This window comes from Electrona antarctica (assembly GCF_951216825.1).
Source record: "Electrona antarctica genome assembly, chromosome: 19".
Taxonomy (NCBI): domain Eukaryota; kingdom Metazoa; phylum Chordata; class Actinopteri; order Myctophiformes; family Myctophidae; genus Electrona; species Electrona antarctica.
Window position 1 is genome coordinate 30,195,004 of NC_136800.1, and position 24,210 is coordinate 30,219,213.

At 42.9% G+C, this 24,210-nt stretch overlaps 1 protein-coding gene across 1 annotated transcript; it reads right to left on the reverse strand.

The window, feature by feature from the left end:
* Positions 1-1,710: 1,710 nt before the first annotated feature.
* Positions 1,711-23,735, reverse strand: LOC306943520 (major facilitator superfamily domain-containing protein 8-like; the record flags this gene model as incomplete). The annotated part of the gene is made up of 11 exons (XM_079529909.1): positions 1,711-2,567; positions 3,597-3,727; positions 4,685-4,807; positions 6,772-6,985; positions 13,650-13,723; positions 16,240-16,507; positions 18,783-18,862; positions 19,749-19,868; positions 20,060-20,122; positions 22,147-22,332; positions 23,660-23,735. 11 exons carry the CDS (start codon positions 23,733-23,735, stop codon positions 2,487-2,489), a joined length of 1,416 nt encoding a protein of 471 aa, XP_079386035.1. The 3' UTR covers positions 1,711-2,486.
* Positions 23,736-24,210: the final 475 nt, after the last annotated feature.

Sequence of the window (24,210 nt, forward strand, 5' to 3'; positions counted from 1 at the left end):
CATGCAGGGTTTGAACCCCAGTTGGTTTCACACAGGAGTATCTATAGGCCTACGTATCCTACTGGGGTTGAGTACTTTGTCCACCACTGATAACAGGAATCCCAATGTGCACAACTTTGAGTTTAACCTAATTCTACGAACACCTTTATCTCTCTTAAAATGTCAAGTACGTTGCATATGCTGATTAGGGCATGAAAGTACTCATACATTATGTCCCCGACTCCTGGCGATTAGAATTTCCATTTCAGGCTGAAGTCGCCTGAAACGAAACAAGGCATGCTGAGTGTAGAGCGTTGTAAAGGTTACTCAGCCTTATCTGTGAATATGCATAAAGACAACGAGATTTTGCTCAAACCATGGCCACTAGTACAAAGGCAAGCTACAAAACCTCTTGATGTTGCACTGCAGCCTTTGCTGTGGGCATTCTGCTGGAATGCACAGCACACAGCACCTCCTAGAGGACAATCCACGCTACAACATCCAACGTCATATTACATAGAATGGTCTACACTGCAAGAGTGGTTCTCAAACATTTTCAGGATAAGGACCCTCAAATTGATATGTTATTGGCCGTGGACCCCCATCTGAAAACGCTTTGTGCCAGGGACCCCGTATAAGAATTTAATTTTTTTTATTTATATTTTTTTATTTAATATTTAATTTATATTAATTATTCCAATTTCTTTTTTAAACTGCTGATCTACAAGCTCACAACGCGTCACATCTCCACGCGTTGTGAGCTTGTAGATCGGCAATTTTCAAATAGCCTATTTATATAGGGTTTAAGTGGTTAAACTGATTTTGATACTATATTTATTCAGGCGACCCCCTGGAACCCCCTCAAGGACCCCTGGGGGTCACCAGACCCCATGCAGTTTGATAACCACTGCCTACAAGTTACTGTGTGACACAGTGCATTTTGGCTGTCCATCCTTAACATTTTCAAATGATGCATACTGTACGCAAATACTTAATTTCATGCAATATGTTTTTCTCCAAATGTTTATTTTAAGTGCAGATTTGGTTAAACACTCCTTTTTATCGCTACATAAAGAATCTTTTTTTATCTCTCCTTTTCATTCTAACAGCAAAAATCAACCATCATTGTGCAAAAAAGAAAAAAGTACAAATTAATATATATATTGGTTATGTTTCCTTCTCTAATGGCTTAATTCATCCACTGACACCGAACTGTTTAGATGCTTAAACCAACAAAATAAGAAAATGGCTTTGAAAAACACAACAAAAAAACAAAACAACTATATGGTTATCTGAACACTTATTATAAATAGTAGGCTACAATCGAAAACTGCTGCAGATTCACTTTACACTGCTGTGTTGTCCATCTGAGAGCAATGGTGCCCCCTTGTGTACAATTGTAATGAACTGTTTGACACATTCAAACAGCATAGCCTTAAATACAGAAAAAGGCACAAGCATTGCAACAGAACTCATGCGCAAAGGTTTAAAACATAGGAAGGGATCTTTGTGTCTGTTAAATACTGATTCCACGGCAAGCACTGAAGTGTGTTGTATGACAATTATGCGTATTTTAACACAGTAAAATCCTGTGTTAATAATTATATATCCATACAAATGTAACCAAATGGACCTGTAAGCTTCCATTTGGTTCTGAGTACACAATCAGAGTAATTAAATGGGATATTATTTGTTTAGAAAAAGTGTTGTTATAATAGCTCTATATTCCTTGTCTGTTCAGTAACAGGGGTCTGCCCAGAAATTGGAACTGGAACACTATATACGTATTTGAACTTGAAGCCAACACATTTTCTCTGTGGGGTTCTCTCTCCTGATTGGATAACATTTGTATCCCGACCTGAAAGGTATTTTCTGTTTACTAAAGAGCTCAGTGGCCTTGTGGTTAGACTAGAGTGTCTGCCCTGAAACTGGGAGGTCAGGGTTCAATCCACCGGGCCGGGTCATACCAAAGACTATACAAATGGGACTGAGTGCCTCCCTGTTTGGCACTCAGCATCAAGGGTTGGATTGGGCATAAAATCCCTCCCTGGTGGTCATGTCCACTGTCTGGGTGTGCTTGTTCATCATGGATGGGGGGACATCACATCAAGCCACATCACACTACAGAAACAGGAGATAGGCTTCAAGGTTACTTAAAGAGCTGGAAAGATGGGGAGACCACTGTCACTGAACAAACACTCTATGGCAGTGGTTCTCAAAGTGGGGTCCAGGGACCCTCAAGATTCTTTGTGGTGGTGCCAAATGGACCGTTACAGGTCCATTTGGTTCCATTTGTACACTCTTTAGAGTCATGGGGGTCCGTGGAATTGAAATCGTTACCACCACTGTTCTACGGCCATGAATACTATTGGAATATACAACTTTAACCATTGTAACAAAACAAAACAAAAAAAAACTTTTGAACAAAAACATAATGTGCTTGTCTCTTGAAGGGACAGAGCGAGTGCCATCAGGTGTGTGGGACCACAGCCAGCCAGCCGGTGGCTCTACCCTCCGCTGTCTGAGTTCTGGGCGCTCTGCACCGGTCTGGGTTCGATCAGACGATTGTACGACAGCGCTGTCATCACCTGCGAACCAAAATAGCATCACGTGTGTGGGAGTAATTTGCACATTATGCCACCCTGCGGGCTCTGGAGAAACTGGACCCCTATATGCTCCGGGTCGGTCGGCTCACGTCATCGTATGTTTGACTGTCGGGTCTTTCCTTTCAGTGCAGAGAACTTCAGACAAGCTCAGAAACGCATGAGATCTTTAAAAAGTTGATACATGACACCTTTATATCGTCACTGTCGGGCAGAAAGTGCTTATCTCCATATTCTAACTCTTTGTGTTTTTGTTAGTTAAATGATTGCCTCATCATACTACACGCTTTGAGCTTGTACATCTGCTACTTTTGCCGTTTTTGAATTTGAATCCTGAAAAGTAACAGTTTTGGAGACGTGAGGTTTCCACGCAACAGAGACGACATGTGTTTCCAGTTCACTATTCACAATGTAATGGATATGTATTGCTGGTGGCATAAAGGCCCGTTCCTTGAAAACAACAAAAGCAATCATAACTAGAAATGCACTCTGTCGAGGTGCCAACTTGCGCCTTGCATACATGGCCTACTTGTGCGCAGGCAGAGCGTGCAAGAACTGCTACTAACTAATGTCTGTTACAACTGCTGTCCTAAATCCTTTAGACCCGTTATTGACCTTATACCAACCTTGAAATGTACCTTAGTTACGTCACCATCAACAGCCAATAATCAACAGCCAATAATGGACCACCATTCTTACCCCGACATACATACATACATACACATACATACATACATACTGTACATACATACATACATACCCAGCCGATCACCAAACGTACCTTAGTTACGTCATCAAGAATGGTGGACCCTTATTGGCCAGTGGACAACACCAACATACGGTGGACAACACCGACATACATACATACCCAGCCGATCGCAGGATTTGCACGCTCTGCTTGCGCAAGTAATAATAATAACAATGAAAAGAATACTTAACCGTCCTTTTAAACGCATGTTAACATGTTCTGAGGCATGGATATTAGAAAGCTGTGTTTGTTTCTTCTAAACTTACTGTGATCATGGTGAGCAGGGCCAGCATCATGCCCAGCATAATGTACATGTTGTTGGTCAGACCTCCGGCCCATAGAGGACCCAGGATGGTGGCCAAGCCGCCCACTGACCGACGCACACCTTGACTGAAGCCTGGACACACACACACACACACACACACACACACACACACACACACACACACACACACACACACACACACACACACACACACACACACACACACACACACACACACACACACACACACACACACACACACACACACACACACACACACACACACACACACACACACACACACACACACACACACACACACACACACACACACACACACACACACACACACACACACACACACTTACTTCACACTTCAACAATGTATTTATGTCCACACAAAGGAAATTGCATACTGTACAAGGACAGACATACGTCACGATACAACAAGCAATGAGTAGCGTAGGCATCCTAAGTTCGAAACCCCCTCCAACAACCAGTCCGCAGGCATTTCCACCAGAGGAAACAAAGTTCCCAGTCCACTCCAGCATTGCCTCCCACTGTCAAAGAGCTCTCCGTATATTGTAGCTGATCCCATGGGCCCAAAATCCACCCACTGTTGTTCTGACAGCGGACAGACACATCGGTAGAAGGCCAGGTCCGACGCCTCTCTTCCCAGCCGGTAGGTATACTCACGGGAGGGGCCGCCAGGCAGAGTCAGTGTACTCCATCGGTGAGCAGCACCTTTTGTATGCAAGCTTGCGATCGTGTTGAAGCACACAGTCCACAGAGGTTAAATCTGCACCCACTACATTAACGGTGGTAGTTACAACGGAGCAGTTTAACGTTGCGCACGCGCGCACACACACACACACACACACGCACACGCACACACGCACACGCACACACGCACACACACACAGTCGAATGGAACCTTATATGTTCAAAACTGTTACCTTTCAGGATTCTCACTCTCAAGCCGCATAGTGATGGCATGATGGGACAGCATCTGGCCAAACGGAGCTGCCCCCGTCATGTACCAAACGTATCTTTTTGGGTCTCAAGCTGAAAAAGTTAAGTGTACCCCACCTTGCGTTTTCTCTGCCGTGACTTTGGAGAAGAGGGACACCTGCGACACGGCCACGAACGGGAGGCCCAGCAGCTGCAGAAACACACCCACGATGAAGGCCGTCAGCTCCCACGTGTAGCCACCTGCAGGAGGACCAGGAAGACCGATATAAAAATGCATCTGCTATCCATTTTCCAATCCATTTCTGGTCACCCATCAGCCATCACCCAAGCACAACATGCATACATTCACACGATCTACCCAGTGCCCACTTTAAAACAGCATGCAACAAAAAAAACACTTCAGCAATGACTCCATCTGATCCATCTTTTTGTCTATTTGATTTGACATCTTTATTAACCCCTACATAGGACGGGAACTTCGGGAAGCCCTTTTGGGTTGTTTTTACCTTTAAGACGGGAACCCCTTTTGGGGTATAGTTGTGGCTATGTAGGCTACAGTTTATAGCAACATTTAGATTTTCAGAAAAGTTTGATTTTCAGAAAACTTAGGTCAGGATTTAGAAGGCATTTTTTAGAATCAGCCTCAGGTCTAAATGGGATTAATTAAAACAATACATTGGAATAAATATAACTGTACATCTGTAAAAAGAATAAAAGCACAATGAAGCTCAAGGGCTTATTCCCATTGTGGTCCATGTATCGCTCATCCCACTTCCTTGGGTCCTCAGCAATACTTTACATCTCATCTGTCAAATGTGTCAATTGCACGAACATACATACAGATGGACACACAAAGATTCCTGGTATTTACATCATTGCTGTCGAGCAGAAACCTCTGATCTCACGTAAGTTAACGCCCTACCTACTTGATCATACTACAGTGTCACACAAACACAACAAAAGGAGCAGCAGATCCACTAGCTCAAGCTTGAGCATGTACTGTAGATCTGCTACTTTTGCCATATTTTAATTTGAATCCTGAAAAGTAACCGTTTTGGACATACGAGGATTCCACTTGACAGATGGATTATCGTTGTGATCTACAACCACAATGTTTGTGTAAATGTTTGCCTGCACAGTAAAATGGACCCAGGTCCATTTGAGTTAATTTGGCTAAACTATAAGCAGCAAGCATTCCAACATTCCCACCACAAAAAATGCAATTTTAACAATGTTCCGAGTAGTGAATCAAGCATATTATAACAGTACATGTTTCAAAGGCACCTGTAATCAGTTACCATTTCACTGTAATTAGATTACTTCCAGTAATTCTTTCACATTGTATCGAGTTTCTCCCCCAGAAACGGACCACTCAACGAACGCCTCCTGTCCAGTGCCTGTCACTCATAATCGTGATGGTAATATAACACACACGCCAACATAAACATGAGATCATGTTTGGCAGCTTTATAGCCTCCTGCTGTTCAATGACATAATTTGCAGGACACACTCAATTCAACAAGAGTGTAACCTTATACGACTCCCCAGTAGTACCACACAAGCACGCGCAGGCAAGCACGCACGCACGCAGGCATGCACGCACGCACGCACACAATCTGCAGTCACCCATTTGGCTGAACGAACAGCCAAAAAGACAGCCAAAAAGAACACGCACAAACTTGTCACAAATCAAGAAATGAAATAAATTCACACACCATTTTCTGCTCCCAAATATTTCTCAGAAAATGGTGTACAGATTTGTTTCATTTCTTGACCCATTTTCAACCTATCTTGAGTATCTTCATATAATTGGCTGTCACTAATGCTAACATGGCAACATTTCTGTCTACCCACTCTGTGTCTCAGAGGAGGGCTGTGGACCGTGCAGAAACAAGAACAAAGATTTCAAACTTTTAGTTTTATGTTAGAACAATGGCTTCTATTTCAGCATGCTAAACTAACTTCTAAGACATGACATCATGCAATGATATCATTGGTAGGCAGGTTCCTGAGCTGTCCCCAGCTCACCAATGACATACAGAGTGAGACAGAAATGGTGTAATTTCATGTGACCATTAGTGAGGACCAATAATGTATCATTTGTAACCAAACGGACCGACATTGACTCCGAGTTCATTAACAAGTAGTTGGGAGTTAACAAGTAGTTGGGAGATAATGAAAGTGGTCAATGAATGTGCAGTCACCTTGGGGGTCCGTGAGGAAGATGAGGCACCAGACGCATGCCACGCAGCAGATGAGCAGGCCGGCGGCGAGCACGGCGCGGTCCGCCACGCGGCTGCTCAGCCAGCGCACGAAGAAGAAGCCCAGGATCACCTCCACGCCACACAGGCCGTACATCACACTATTCCCCAGCTCCCCGAAGCTGAAGTAACGCTGAGTCATAGGAGTCACCATGGTCTGAGAGAGAGAGAGAGGGGGGGGGGCATCTTATGCCATGCTTTATCCTCAAGTAATAAACATTTTCCGAGAATTACGCATTTAGGAGCTTCCACTATGCGTAAACGTTAACTTGCGGCCACACAACCCACTATTAATTTTGCCAACTCCTATATTTGCGGTGGTGTGTCTGTAGGCGTGTTGATGCGCTTTCCCTATATTTGCTACAGGTATCCTATATTACAATTGAAAACATGTGCCCAAAAGCACGCACAGGAACAAAAGGCACCAGCTACTACGTCACTGACACGCTGCAACACGCTGCAACACACACTGCAACAACACACTAACACGACACAGCCTTACCCTCCGCGTCGATCCACGGCTATCTCCTCATGTCGCGCCGCACGGCCACACTCGACACCAGCCGCGTAAAAATTGTCATCGCACTGCCACTAAAGCCGGCTCCCGTCCACACTCGCAAACAATATCAATATCAATAATAAACACAAACACGCCACAAGCACCGACACCCCCGCCTAATTTGTTGCCACGTCTATGAAAACAAGCCCAGAAAAAATGCCATTCAACACGCTACTTACAACTCGCTTACAATTCGCGGACCTGGCAACACTGCATCCTGTTTTCCCATTGGCTACGGTTGCTTACAACACGCATTTGCACTGCATCTTGGGAGCAACACAGCTTAATGTAGGGGTCACCGATTGCTGTGCTACATCCCCCTCATGTTCTCACCACCCCGTTCGGCTGCACCACACACACTAACCTACAGAATTCTCCACATGCAACACAGGGCCCTTATTGGCTAGCCCCCTCACATGGCGATCCCCACGCTGCAAAACACAGGGCAGCCAGACACACACACACACACACACACACACACACTCATTCTAACTTGGATGGACAGCGCCGCGATTACATACACAGTTTACCATACGTCCTCTTCTGGGGGCCTGTCCGGCCAGTCCGGGTGGTTTTATACATTCCTTCAAATGTCCGGGGTTTCACACGTATCGCCTGTAGTGTATCGCTACGCTCACAGACCATTCACACCAATGTGTATTACAATGCACGTTCAATGGTTCGTAGTGGCAAAACACTGTGAGAGGTGGACTTTCAGCCCGAACCCCGGAATGTGTATTCTTCATAACTCTGCATGCGCTGCACGCTCACACCACTACCACTGGTCCCGACCGCAGATCAGAGAAAGGCTCGCTGGCTGCTCCGCTGTCTGCAGATAGACAGACAGCGGAGAACTATCTCATCATTGACATGCAGAAAAAGTAGGCTGCTGTTTTCTTAGCTTTGTGACTGCCCAATGAGAAGCACATTGTATTGTCTGCAAAGGAACTATGTGTCTGTCACAAATACAAGTTCTGTCCTGCAAGCCCATGTCATGTCAACACAGACAAGGCAGCTGTGCGCGCGGTGAGTCCTGCAAATTATAATGACCCAATATTATTTCGTACAACCTAGCAAAGCATAACATATGATGGTTTGGAGAATAGGCTGGTCTCTCTTTTTACAACAGATAAGCCATTGCATACAGGTTCTCAAACTTCTTAATTTCAAGGACCCCCATAACTCTGAGAGTCAAACCAAATGGACCCATAACAGTCCCATTTCATTCCATTTCTACAGTATCACAGTTAACAGTTATACAACACTCCATTTGGTTACATTTGTACACTCTCACAGTTACAGACCTGTAAGGGTCCATTTGGGTCCATGTGTTACACTCTCACAGTTACAGACCTATAATGGGTCCATTTGGAACCCCCTCAAGGAACCATGAGGGTCCCTGGATCACACCTTTCACAGCCACTGCTTTAAATAAATACATAACTAATACAGAGCATATTTGATCCATTTATTGTTAGGCTATAGATTCTTTTGACATCTCAATTTAACAGAACCGCCCACGCACGGCACATGCACGACGTGCACGCGCATGAGCACATCCACATCCACATGCACGCGCGCATGTGTCCTTTTTGGTAATTCAGAATATGGTATGCCTACACAGTTACAATAATGCAAACACGCCAATCGCACAAACGACTGCGTCGACACCTGGCGTGGAACAAACGGGACGAACCGAGGCGCATATATGGATAACAACAACACTACACGCGCGCGCGCTGCAACACAAAACAGCTGCATACAACGCGTGTCACTGTGGACTTCTGTATCTGTGGACTTCTGTATCGCAACGCGGGGCAACGCAACTCTGGGATGAGCGGGCCGAAGGCCCGCGAAATTCTAGTCTTATACACACAGGTTTAGGACAATGGAAAGTGCCTCTTCAAACCACCCATAATGCGAATTCTGTTTGATAAAAGAATGCGCTCCTTAATGCGCTCCTCTGAGACGGTAAGACCTGAGTTGGAGCTGCCTCGGCTTGAGTCATGTAATGTTGCACAACATTCACAGCTCAGATGTCTCGTTCTGTCTTAATTCTCCACAAATCTCTGTGATTGGAATTTTACTATAATCAGTGTCAATTCCTTGTGCTTATTGTGTTTAATTTACAATTTACAATTTAGGCATTTAGCAGACGCTCTTAATCCAGAGCGATTTACATTAAGCAATAACAAGTTTAATTGTCTAGTCAAAGAAGTTATTATATTTGCACGAGTGAGGCTGTGTTGGAGCTACTGGACACAAAACAACCCGGCCTCTGTATCAAATATAAATATGCTATATTTCAAGGCAGCAACGTGTGTCGCTCTTCCATGGTCATGGGCCATAGTGTAAATCACTGGGCATAATGTTAAATGGATAATAGATCTCGTAAAGGCAATGGCATGTGGCATGGTGATTGGTTTAATCATTGTAACGCCCAAACCACACCTATGCATAATGTAAGGGGTAATGGAGGTGTTTTAGGGACTGTGGCACAAGATAACAAATTCTACGAGGCCACACCTCTCACACAATACTAAATCCCCAAATGAAGGAAAAAGGGCCCCTGCCACAAGATGGAGACATTGGTGTTTTTCCGTAAATTAACGCCCTACTTGATCATCCTACAGCATCACACAGAAGCATCAAAGGTAGCAGATCCACAAGCTCCATATGTGGTGTGAAGCGTCATGCTTTGAGCTTGTAGATCTGCAACTTGTGAATTTGAATCCTGAAAACAGTTTTCCACCCGATAGAGACGATATATACAGTAGACAGGCGTATACTAATAGGCCTACGATATATAATATATATATAAGAGAGAGAGAGAGAGAGAGAGAGAGAGAGAGAGAGAGATGGGGAGGGAGGGACATAGGGGTGGTAAAAACAGGGGTGGGCAATCTTTTGGGGTATTTGATCTATGATGCCGTCTATTCCAAGGCTTGACAGTTCTAATGGACCACCGTCACCAGCCAAGTCTTATTATAGACTGCTAATGAGGATAATACACAGAAGAATGAATCATGATGTTAATAATAAAGTCTGACTATATGCAGAGGAAAGTGCTATCGAAGAAATAAATGAATGTCTTTGTCTGATATAATCATAAACACACGTTTCCCCACCTCTGCAGTAAGTATCTTTTAATCTATGACTGAAACTTATATAATATTTCAACATTAAAATATCCTCACAAGCCAAGATAAACTGATAGACCTTTATTGATTGAATATCGACCAGCTCAGAGGCCTTTTGGTTAGAGTGTCCTCTCTGAGACTGAAAGGTCAGGGTTCAAACCCCCGGCCGAGTCATACCAAAGGACTATAAAAGTGCTTGCCACTCAGCATCAAGGGTTGGACTGAGCGTTAGTCCCTGAGACATAATGGCGTCGTGTCCAGGGGTGTAGTGTAGCCTACTTGTACATCAAGCTGCCTCTTGTGTAGACAGACTAGACACCATCTACAGTTGGAGGCCATCGATATTGTCCTTTTCTTTTTGCTGAGGTTTGCGTGATCTGCGCAAAAGGACAGTTAACCCATTTTGGGCGGGAACCCCTTTTGGTGTTTTAAACATTATAATTTAGCTATTGAAAAATAGCAGATCTACAAGCTCATAGCGCGCCACCGAGTGGCGCGCTACGAGCTTTGTAGGTCTGCTATTTTTGAAAAATCGTGAAAATATTTTTTTCAGAAAACTGGAGGATTTAGAAGGATTTTTAAAAAATTTGAGGTCAGGCCTAAATGGGTCAAATGATAAGGGACAATATCGGTGGCACCCAACTGTACTGGCGTCGTGTCCAGGGGTGTAGTGTAGCCTACTTTAGTACTTGTACATCAAGCTGCCTCTTGTGTAGACAGACTAGACACCATCTAAGACCCTTTCCCGCTCTACTGTGAGCGTCCATGTCTCATCCTCGTTCAGCAGTACTGATTCTACTGCAGCCACAAGCAGCCGCCTCTTGAGGTCATCTCCCAATATGCCAGATTCCCACAATCTCCTCATTCAATACAAAGGTATTCCAGGCACGTGCCGCCGAGACTTTCAGAACCTGTTCCATTGAGGCAGTCCAGGCACTCAGATATTTGAAGTCGTTGACTATCTCAATGTGTTTCTGTCCTCCATGTTAAATGCCATTATTTTGGTTTTCATGTCATTAAAGCTTGAGAATCTTCCTGCACTCCTTTTCTTTTTATTCCTTCTTTTTTCCCCTTAAATTTAGAGTAGCCAATTATTTTTACCCCCCTCTTGTTGTGCCAATTAATTCCTCTGTCCAACTGATTCACCTGCCAGTGAGGAGCCCCCACCAGGAGGAATACTCCTCCCGCACAACACTCCCTGCTGACAGGCTCCACCTGATAGAGCCTGATAAGACTACAGAGTATGTGCAATGACCAATTTCAGCCTCCCCGCCTGGCTTACCTCCCCTGAACACGGGCCAATTGAGTTCGCATAGACACTCGACAAAGCCGAATGCACCACGTTGGATTTGAACCCACAAACTCTGCGGTGGTTAAGGCAGGGACTTTACAACTTCTCAATCTCCACCCGAGTGCCTTGTCCTGCAATCCTTTTCTACTGCTAATAGTGGTTCCCATTATTTCTCTGCTGTGTCCGAGGCTAGGGCGATGTCATCATCTGCATAGTCGAGGTCAGTAATCGTGACAGTATGCGCTCTCTTAGCTTTCCTCAGTTCCAGTGTAAAATCCTGCTACCTGCCACTGATTGAGAGTCTCATGGCATTTCCATCGACACAATAAACACGACTGAAAGGTCCTAATCTGTGATGTGTGAAACAGCATGAAAGGAGCCCCCACACACTAGCGCTGTGTTTTACTAAACTATTAGCACAATGTGTAAAATTATGTCATATTGTTGTCAATCTTGCTCTTCTACATAAAGCCAACCATGGAATAAGAAATAGAGGCTTTAACCTTTGTTTTAGTTTTAAATATCCCAGATATTGGAAGATGCTTCTGAACTCGTTTGACCAATTAAAATACTCGTTAAACATAAAATAATGAATAACGAAAAATAGCCAATCTACAAGCTCACAACGTGTCGATGTGTTGTGAGCTTGTAGATAGGCTATTGTCGGTCCATGACTTGCTTCCATAGATTCTATGGAAGCAAATTGAACATGTGTGTGCTATATTTTGTATATAAGTTTTCAAAAATAAATTGGTGAAACTGAGGCAGTCTCTTGTTCTTTTCTTTTTCTTTAAAGTTATTTGGTGAGTGCTGTCATGTGTGTTTTTAAAAGTATATTGGGTTGAGTATCAAAGAAGTTTTACTCCGGGAAGATAAAATCAAGGCTATGAAAAGTGTGCCCTGGGACAAAAAAGTTTGGGAAACACTGCCATAGAAGACATGCTGACTTCTATGGAATCCAAATGATTGAAGTCTGCCGTGGCAACAGAAAACTTTAATCCATGTAAACAGCAGAATGTGCAGAAAGAAAACAACTTGCCTGGCCCACACTGGCCCTGGCCCAAGCTAAGACTCACACTTAATCATTGGCTTAAAGGGGAGAAAGGGTTGTCATTATTTACCGTAGATGTGATGCAGGCAGTGAGTGGATATCATGTTCCCATTACAGTAATTAGTAACGTGCAATAACAGGAACACAATATCGACCCGACTGTATTCCTCTGAGTCTCTGCCAGCTGTTTAATCAGTGTTGTTATTTTAAAGTGGCAACTTCACAGGCCTTGGGGGAAAGTAGACTCTACTTAAGTACAATTTTGAGGTACTTACTGTATACCTACTTTGAGTATTTAAAATGTTTCCAATTGTTTCAATCGTTCTCCTCCAGCACATCTCAGAGGCAAATTCTGTACATTTACTCCAATAATGATTATTTGAATTTTAGTTGCTAGTTACTTTGCATATTTATATTATTGTTACAAAATATACATTATCCAATTAAGCTCTGTTTAATACTAATTCTGAAAGATTGACCAATTTTTTTTAAAACCTTTGTCCAAAACTTAATTCATTCAAATAAAAAGAAAGTAGCAGATCTGTAGAGGATGTGGTACTTTTGATGCTTTTGTGTGACACTGTAGTCTGATCAAGTAGGGCATTAATTTAACAAGATTTAGAATAGGAGATAAGAAGTTTCTGCCCGGCAACAGCAACGACTTGTAACAGTAGTATTTCTACATTGTGGTATTGCTACGATAATAATTGGAGTACTGCTCCCACCACTGTTTTCTGCCCCCCCCCCCCCCCCCCCCCCCCCCACACACTCTGCACTCACCTCCAGAGCCGTCTGGTTGAAGAGAGTAATGAACTGGGCCGTGAGCAGAACCACCACCTCTTCTCGAAGCAACTCTACCACACCAGAGGAGAGAGGGAGAGAGATAGTTTAGTACACACACAGTACCAATTATGATGAATTGAACATGGTGGGCCCTATTGTAAACAAGTGTAATACTTTATGGTGTCGTCCACAGTTAACAGTTTTGTATTGAGTTGTGCTTGAAATGTACTGTAATTCTCCAATCTGTCAATAACTCCATCAATCAATCAATCAATCAATCAATCAAACCTTCCTACCTAATCTACCTACCTACTGTACTTACAGTATCTATCTACCCATCTATGATATATTCATTTTTCTCTCCTTTGCAATGTCCCCCTAGCGGCCCTCATAGGGGCCATGGGCCGCACTTTGAAACCCTGTAGTTCATACAGTAAGAGAAGTAAGTACAGCACAACTCCAGCTAGTAGGAAAGGCATGAAATGGACCTGGTCGCTGCGGATCCGCCAGGGGCTTTTAATCCTCACTCAAAACGTCAGGCATGATCAATAATTCATGGCTATCTCCACCACTCACTAGAATGCTCTATTATGTGCATTCCAGCATGCTGGAAGGTTCTTCTCCACTTTGAATCGGAGCTGCTGGAGTGTTGCCAGCTCTCCTTCAAAGAGCCGACGGAATCAATGGGCAGAATGTTTTGCTACATTATGAATTCTGTATCTATTACGTCCGCCAATGTCGACTACGGCAGTCATCCATTCTTCCCCTTCAAAGAGAGTGGGAATCAATAGGACAGGTCTGACACACACACACACACACACACACACACACACACACACACACACACACACACACACACACACACACACACACACACACACACACACACACACACACACACACACACACACACACACACACACACACACACACACTCCAGTGCTTGTTCATCAATATTGGAACACACACACTACTGGCATCTGATACAAACTTCCCTAGACACTAATCCAATAAGACGCTTGCCTACATATGTATACACACCCTGACACACAACAGGCACACTATGACACTCACTAACACACATCTGACATACAACAGACACACACTAACAAACACTGGAGTTACCTAAGAATACATTTACATATATTTTTGTATTCATGCCGAAGCTGGAGATTGTGTGTGTGTGTGTGCGTGCGTGTCTGTATGCATGTGAGTGTGGGTTAAATGACTGTAACAGTGAATATTCTACTACAGCGCATCACAGCACATGAGCATTAGTATTGAAACCTCTTCCATCTTGTACTCCTGTACCAGGCCTTCTCAAACCTTGTTTGATATGCATGAGGCCAATCACTCCGATCTGTGGGACCCCAATGCAACGCCCACTCTCAGGCCCCTTTTCCACCAAAATAACTCTGGTTCCAGAACAGGTTCCGTTCTAGAGTCTTGGAACCTTGGTGCTTTCACGGAACTGGCGGCCATTTTTTGGGGTTCCAGTTCCGAACCAACTTTTAGGGTTCTGAACGAATTCATTTTCAGTGGAAACACTCTGAACTGGTTCAATATTAGGCAGGAAAAAATAACTGAACCGGTTCGGCCTCGGTGGAAAATGGGCCTCGGAGTTACAGACCCATAACCACTGCTCTAGTCTAAACCATGGGGACCCAAATTAGTGAAAATAGCAGATCTACAAGCTCACAACGCGTCGCTTCATCATCGTGCCGCGATGTGAGCGTGTACTGTAGATCGACTATTTTCACTACTTCTAAAACATTTGTTTTCTAATTTATAGAATCTTTTTTCTTCATGAAATTACTTTTACATTTAGTTTTTAATCCATTTAAGAAAATGTTTTGAAATAATAATTAAAACAAAAAAGTATAGGGACCAAAAACTATTTGTCCGCGACCCACAACTGGGTCCCGACCCAGTGTTTGGGAACCATGTGGTACTCTAGTCTAAACCACCTGAGTGTCTGACCGTCTGTCTGCTCACCACTAGTGCTGATGTACCACCTGACTGAGTGTCTGACCGTCTGTCTGCTCACCACTAGTGCTGATGTACCACCTGAGTGTCTGACCGTCTCTCTGCTCACCACTAGTGCTGATGTACCACCTGAGTGTCTGACTGTCTGTCTGCTCACCAATAGTGCTGATGTACCACATGAGTGTCTGACCGTCTCTCTGCTCACCACTAGTGCTGATGTACCACCTGAGTGTCTGACTGTCTGTCTGCTCACCACTAGTGCTGATGTACCACCTGACTGAGTGTCTGACCGTCTGTCTGCTCACCACTAGTGCTGATGTACCACCTGAGTGTCTGACCGTCTCTCTGCTCACCACTAGTGCTGATGTACCACCTGAGTGTCTGACCGTCTCTCTGCTCACCACTAGTGCTGATGTACCACCTGAGTGTCTGACCGTCTCTCTGCTCACCACTAGTGCTGATGTACCACCTGACTGAGTGTCTGACCGTCTGTCTGCTCACCACTAGTGCTGATGTACCACCTGAGTGTCTGACCGTCTGTCTGCTCACCACTAGTGCTGACGTACCACCTGACTGAGTGTCTGACCGTCGGTCTGCTCACCACTAGAGCCGATGTGTTTGAAGACCTTGGCGGCAGACGGAGGCTCGGTTTCAGACGTCGTGGACGTGGTCTCTACGTCGTCCGAGTTGACGGCGCTGTAGGTGTGCACCGCCTCCTCTTCAGAGCCCACCAGCGGCACCTCCTCCTCCTCCACCTTCAGATGCGTCAGCATGACGCCGCCGCCCTCCGCAGCGCCGATGGGGGGGAGGTCCCAGTAGAGACCCAGGATGACAAACTGGAGCAGGGTCCACATTAGGCACATGAAGATCTACAACGAGGATGAGGGAAGGGAGGAGAGAGATATGTAGTTCAGAACTTCAGTCAGACAAGTCTCGGATTGAATAAATATAATTATTTATTATTGAGCATGAATATAAACATATTGAGCATAAATATTTATAAGCATATTTAGCGTCAAGGCTCCGTCTCGTTTCATTCATTCCCTGTAAAGCGTGAAATATGATTTGAGTTGTCTGCCTGAACTAACTCTGCATGTAGGTATAAGGTATATCATTATAGATTCATTCAACCTTTATGTGCGCACGCACACACACACACACACACACACACACACACACACACACACACACACACACACACACACACACACACACACACACACACACACACACACACACACACACACACACACACACACACACACACACACACACACACACACACACACACACACACACACACCCCGACCCCCCGTTTTGTTATATAGGACCATTGACCAATGATGTAGGGTCTCCTCTCATGTCAGCTGATAGCTGCACAAAGTGTCAAGGTGTTATGTGAATCCTTTTAGAACCGTTTTTATGTCATATCCCCCCTTTAGGAAATCAAAAAAAAAGCTCTACAAGTTCACAATGCATCACCATGCAGTGCATTGTGAGCTTGTAGATTGTCTATTTTGAGGGGTGCTAGTTCCTCCTATGTTTGTCTTTAGTTCAATGTTTGCTTAATAAACGCCATTGACAATGAAGGGAAAACTTACGTCATTTGTTTTACATCACCATTACATCACCTAATCAACATGAGTTAGACTATAATTCCTAGGACGTCTGGACACAAATTGTGTTAATATATTAGCACCCCTCACTTCACACAGGTGTGATTTTTGCTATTTGGTACGACTAAGTACGTAAGGTGGTTATTCAGTTCTTTCCTGTCCCATGCCCAAACAGTTCACAAAGTTTCATGCAAATCCGTTCATAACTTTGCGGGTTGTCATGCCTACATTCAAAAAGTTGCGGGTCAAAGAATAACCCCCATTCCACTCCATCGACGGAGGACTGGAATCTCCTTGAGCTCACAATCCGCAGAAGCCGAATCATAGTACATTTGATATTGATAGATTGTTGAGGGTTCTGAAAATGTAACTTGTAGCTCAGAGATATGGGTCATACACATTTGGAAAAGTTGTGATGTACAGTACGTGTGTAGACTGTGAAAAGGATTTGTTACGCACTGTCTAGCTTGCATCCCTATTCTGGTCATTATAGGCGAATATCTTTCAAAAACGCTCGGGTGACACTTCAGGTCTATAATACAGGACAAATTAATAATAAATGAATAAATATTGGTATATGTATGATACGTGTGTGTGTATATGTACGTAAGTATGTACGCAATACTGTGTGCATAATAATGAAGTCTAGGTTTGTTTATAACGCACAATGTAAGTAGACATGAATGTAAAAATGTATAATTTGCTGGTTCATTCAATATGAACAGTTGTAAATGTTAAAGGGTAAACTGACATTTATTAAGGATAGGCATTAATAAGCTTTGAGTTTCAGCCTATATGCCTTTTCGATCAAGCAAAAAAAGAAATGTTGGAATGTAATGTTAAATGTAATGACGTGTTATACTGTTGATGATGATCGAAATAAACTAAACTAAAAAAAAAACGTTATAAAATGTATAATGTATATATATAATGTATAATACACTTACAAGTCATTATACACTCATCATAAATGTTTATAATTATGACAAGATTTACAAGATAAGATAAGTGTTGGTCATAATGCATTATATAAGCTCAGCAGAACAGCACGTTGTAACATTGATATGCAGAGTGTCGAATGCATTATAATGCATTATAGACCCAACGTTAAATGTTACCAATGAAGTTTCAAAAATTGCAAAGAGGCGATCTACAAGTTCCACAACGCATCATTTTTGAGCAATTGTTCCTTACTTAAAGATAAACTTTCAACAAGATCAAACTTTAAAAGACACAGGATTATCAGTCCTTATAATGTGGCCTAGGTGGTTGATTTTTAATCTGACAGTGCTTTAGAAAATATAAAATATGTCTCATCAGAAACCACAGGCTATGAAGAAGAGAGAGAGGATGGAAAATGGATATGTGGAAATGGATATGGAAATGGATATGTGTGGAATGGATACAGGGCCCCAAGCGCAGAAACAAAGCTGCACATCAGATATTTCAGTGGATTGTGTCAGTATTCAATAAGCATACGACCGGGCCTGATGTGCCAGAGACCCCAGGTTTAAGGATGATCTGTTACCCCAGGAGATGTGTACTTGTTCACAATGAATGGCCCCAGGTTGAAATCACACAGTCGCAGAAACAGGTTGAATGCTGGGCCTGGCAAACACAACAGAGGAAAGGAGAGATTCAATGAAAAAACCCATAAGGATGGATGCACCTAAGCACAATCCCATCATAAATTATGCAGGTACTTCAGGTCTGAAAACTGATGTCAGTGCAGAAGTTACTTAAAACGGCACAATCTCTTTCAATACATGAGGTTCATTTTATAAATTGTGGCTATAATACATTTCATTAAATAAACGATAAAATAGACAATGCTTCATCATGTATTATCGTCTATTTAATAAAATGTATTAATAACGTTGCGGCTTTTGCGTCATGCTGTAGTACTAGTATGATCAAGTAGGGCGTTCATTTAACTCTGGAGTTATAGGGGTCAATGCCCTAATAATCAATGCATGCCAAACTGGGGTATACTAAATGTTTGAGAACCACTGCTAAAGTATAAAGAGGTTACAATGTTTCATAAATGGATTAAAGCAAAATAAAATCTCACGAGTGAAAAATTGTGTCCTAGAGTGTGTGATTTGTGAAACAGTGTGAAAGGAGCCCCCACGCTGTTTCCTAAACAATTAAGGCAATATGTTAAGTATGATGTTTTAATAATATTGCTCCTGCTGTTCTACATACTGCCAACCAGGTGAAGGCTTAAACCTTCACTTTTATGAAATATCCCAGACCAGATTAGGATTGTATGCTAGTTTGAGCACTTCAAATGCTCTAATTTAAAAAGAACAAACAAACAAAACAACAACAAAACAGCCTATCAACAGCTCTTAATGCGTCACAGATGCATGGAGAGCTGTAGATGCTGTAGAGAGCTGTTTTTGCTTCCACAGATGACATGCTGGCTTCTATGGAATCCAAATGACTGAAATCAGTCGTGGCAACTGAGAACTTTTAAATACTGTATACTGACCAATGAGAAGGCCGGCCTGACGACAGGCCATTATAGCAGCGAAGACGCCGGCACGCTCGTCTGAGCGCGTGCACCGCGTCAGGAAACCAAAGATGGAGGAGCCGGCTCCTGCACCAATACCTGACATGCATCACAAGAACGACGATCAAAACCACAGAAAATCACCTTCATTGATTATGAATTTGTTTACAAAATGTATGAATGTGCGTGTGTTTGTGCGTGCGTGCGTGCGTGCGTGCGTGCGTGCGTGCGTGCGTGCGTGCGTGCGTGCGTGCGTGCGTGCGTGCGTGCGTGCGTGCATTCGTGGTCACCTGCTACAAGTCGACTGCTCAACAGCAGCCATTTTGAATATCCCAAGAAATACATGAAGTTACCTGAGGATTTAAAGAAAAGACATATCAGATGGCATTTTCGAAGCATGAGTTCAGTCCGCTGACCCCCCAGGTTGGCAGAGGAAGTGTAGCGCCCAGGATTACATTAGATAATTGACACTGGGTGAAGAAAATGGGTTGCAAAATTGTATCAATGTCAATTATAACCTTTATGCCTTAATGCTGTTTTCATTTAAGAATAGTCAGTGTCCACTAGTGTGTAACAAAAGACTGTTATCTTTGTAAAGAATGGCTGACCTTAAAATACAATTCTTAGTGTAACCTTGGTAGTAGCATCCTCTGTGCCCCCCCCCCCCCCCCCCCCTCCTTTCTCTATAGAATACCTTTCGATGCTACTGAGGTTTTTATAAATATGTATTGTATTGTATGTATCATATGTATGACCAATACATTTATTACAATAGACCACGATGGAAACAAGCCCCCTATAAGTGTTTGGTGTTATACTTTTGGCATAACCTTTGACTCCTGTACTGTTAACAAACACATTGATAAAGTAGTCAATCAATGAATCAATCCTATTTGATCTGGTAGTGGTCATATCCTGATTTCAGTTTAACCTACCCTTTCAGGGGTACAGTAGTTCTAGTTATAATGGCAACACAAACAAAAACCATCCCAGAACATCACGTTCTCTAAGGTTTCAGGTACCCTCCATAGGAAAAGAGGTGGCTCAGGGGTAGAGTGGCTGGATGGCCAGTTCGAACCCGGGCTCCCCCAGAGTTAGTGTCGACGTGTCCTTGAGCAAGACACTGAACCCCTAATTGCTCCTGATGTGCTGGTTGGTGCCTTGCATGGTTTCCGCCACCATCTGTGTATGAATGTGTGTGTGAATGGGTGAATGTAATGCACAATCTATGTAAAGCACCTTGGATAAAGGTGCTATATAAATGCACCACTTACCATTTAGAGTAGCCAAATGCTGCTCCCCAGCTGCATTTTATCCACACTTAAGCTATATAGCTTAAGTGTGGATAAAGTGCACAGCAAGCACCCTGTGCTTTGGCTTATTCGGACCCATCCCATTATCCACACTTGATCCACACTTGAACGCTTGGCACTTAAAGTGCTCGTTGTTCTGAGTCCACAAGCGTGTCCTGTTTTGTCAAAGCAAAGCACTCCATGTGCACTATATAGACAGACATACAGTATATGAACCTTTATGCTAACTGAAATCCTGGCATTACCATTCTCAATGTACTGTAATTTAAAGCTCTATATTCTGATAGTACTCATTGTTATAGAAGAGTGTTTGTTCAATAACAGAAAATTAAACAGAAAATGCATTTTCAGGTCGGCATACCAATTGTATCCAATCAGGATGGAGAACTCAGTCAGGATACAGAACAAACAAATAAATTGGAAGTGATGATATTGAAGAGACTCCTAGTGCTTTAACATTTTATGTAAATGTTGTGTCTAACCAAATAATATCACTTACCCTAACTTTAAATCAGCACTATGTAACTTTTCTCTTCTACCCTGGATTTGAAACTGGTTTCCTGCTTAAGTGTTAAACTTTTTATCATTGAGCAAATAGAGCCTGCCTGCTTGGTCAGGGGATAAATTGGTAAATGGTAAATGGTGCATTTATATAGCACTTTCATCCAAAGCACTTGACTTTACATAGATTTTGCATTACATTCACCCATTCACACGTACTCATACACCGATGGCGGAGGAAACCATGTAAGGCACCAACCTGCACATCGGGAGCAATTAGGGGTTCAGACTTCATATATTGCTCAAGGACACTGACACTATAAACTCTGGGGGAGCCCGGGATCAAACTGGGAACCTTGCAGTTGCCAACCGGCCTCTCTACCTGCCACTCTACTCTACCCCGGTACGGGCCGGTAGAGTCTTGACCATCAGGTCAGTCTTGACCATCAGCACCAACAGGTCAAAATTCGTGTCAGATCCTGTGTCTACAGTATATGTGAGACATGACCAAGAAATGTGAACATTTTGGAATACATTTTGACTCAAATCAGCAGCGTGCTCACCGGCAATTTCAAAGAGGTTGGACAAAAGGATGATGGTCTTTGTTTTTCTGGAGCGGTCTGACCAGAGGCCAAACAGCGGGCCGATCAGCAGACCACTTAGACTGAAGGCCGACAGACCCAGGCCCAGGAAGTAGGGAGGGGCTTCCAAGATCTGGAGGTACCGCCATATTGTAGGCAGAATGACGGCTGAGACAGACAGACAGAGGGGGAAAGAAAGATGTAAATATGTTTTACTTAAAGACGTCATGAAATGGCTTTATTGCTAACGTTTTAGCTAAGGGGTTGTTTTTCTTGGACCAATCTACAGTGTCGGCCGACGGTCCCGTTCGCTCCGGCTATGGGATCTCTGAACTCTACACACAAACACACTGTTTGTACTGATCAGAGCGCATAGTGCAGCTGAGGGACAGAGGAGCAATTCTAGGGCACTTTTATGCATTGCATTGCTTATTTCTTACCTCAAATATTTTCAGATACATATTTGAATGTACTGTGTATAAGTTTCAAACAAGTATTACTAATGCACCGTCTGGCCACCCTCTTGAGTTAGATTTAAAAAAACGTAGCAGCCCAAGAATGTCTCCCTAATTAAAATCAGGTGCAAGTGGAGGAACGTGAGCTATGGGAATTAAACAGGTGAATGAAATCAAGGTTAATTTATATTCATAAGGGTCTGTCTATCCATGTCATCAAGCAGTACGTTTGCATTTACAGTAAGTAATTACAATTCTACAGACTTTTCACAATATATTATGACTTTTCACATAAGAATAATTATTTTTGAGTCTAAAACTTTTTTCATTTCACTACGTCTTCACTACGTAGCAATGTCACAATATACAAATACTCTGTTAAAAGGGTTGAGTCTGAAACTTGTTTCATTTCACTACGTCTTCACTACGTAGCAATGCCACAATATACAAATACTCTGTTAAAAGTAAACATCCTGTATTCAAAATCTCACTGGAGTTACAAAAATATTGGCCTCAAAATATAATTAAGTACTTTTTTCAACATCTGTCATGGCCTGGTTAATGCATGTTTTGTAATCCTTTAAAAAAATCTTCAAAGTAACTAGTAACTGAGTTACTAGTTACACATGCAAGTGTTCAAATAATTGTAGTGGCGTAATAAGTATAATATTTGAGTACCAAAGTATAGAAAATTGGAAAGACTCAACCTCAAATTGTACTTAAGCACAGTAGAATACTCAAGTACTTCATTACTTGCCACCAGCCCACCACTGATGTGTGACGTGTGTGTGTGTGTGTGTGTGTGTGTGTGTGTGTGTGAGTGTGTGTGTGTGTGTGTGTGTGACTGTGTGTGTGTGTGTGTGTGTGTGTGTGTGTGTGTGTGTGTGCGCGCGCATCAATGCGTATGTGATCAACAAAAATCCCATGTTCTCTGCAACGTGAGAACGAGTCACGATGCCAGATTAAAACTCCACACATCGCCAGTATCACATCTATAACAATAAACAATACTACATAAAAGCAGATCAAAATGAACGTACCGTACTCGATGCCACTCAACAGAAATATCAATCCAATGGTGAGGAAGGTGAACGTCCGTTTTTTGTGGTTATCCATTAATACGTTCAAAGACTTCCCGGCTATTAGGCATCAACGTCTGCCTCCACATGTTCCAAGTCACTTCCAAGACGACCTCGTTCAGAGGAGGAAATTCAAGAAAATAGAGAACACTGTGCATCCAATTATAGAGAAGTGCTGTTCCGGATAATCACAGGAATTTGTTGCTACAGTATTTGTATGGGGGAGGAATGATGGAGACTTGAGCAGTCTTCTGTTATGGTGAAAGATACATGATATGTTTTTTTCTAAGAAGTACAGTTGTTCTCCAGAGAAGTAGAGTTTCTTCTACCTGTACAGGTACAAAAGAAGACATCATTGAATCGATTATTAAAATCAAGAATCAATAATGGATCATTTAATAAAATAATCAATTCCCCAGTTCCCCCAAACTTAAAAACAATTGTGAAAATAGTAGATATGCAAGCTTGTGGGCCAGTGAATCTCACAACTAGACTCTAGAGCTGATGTTTTC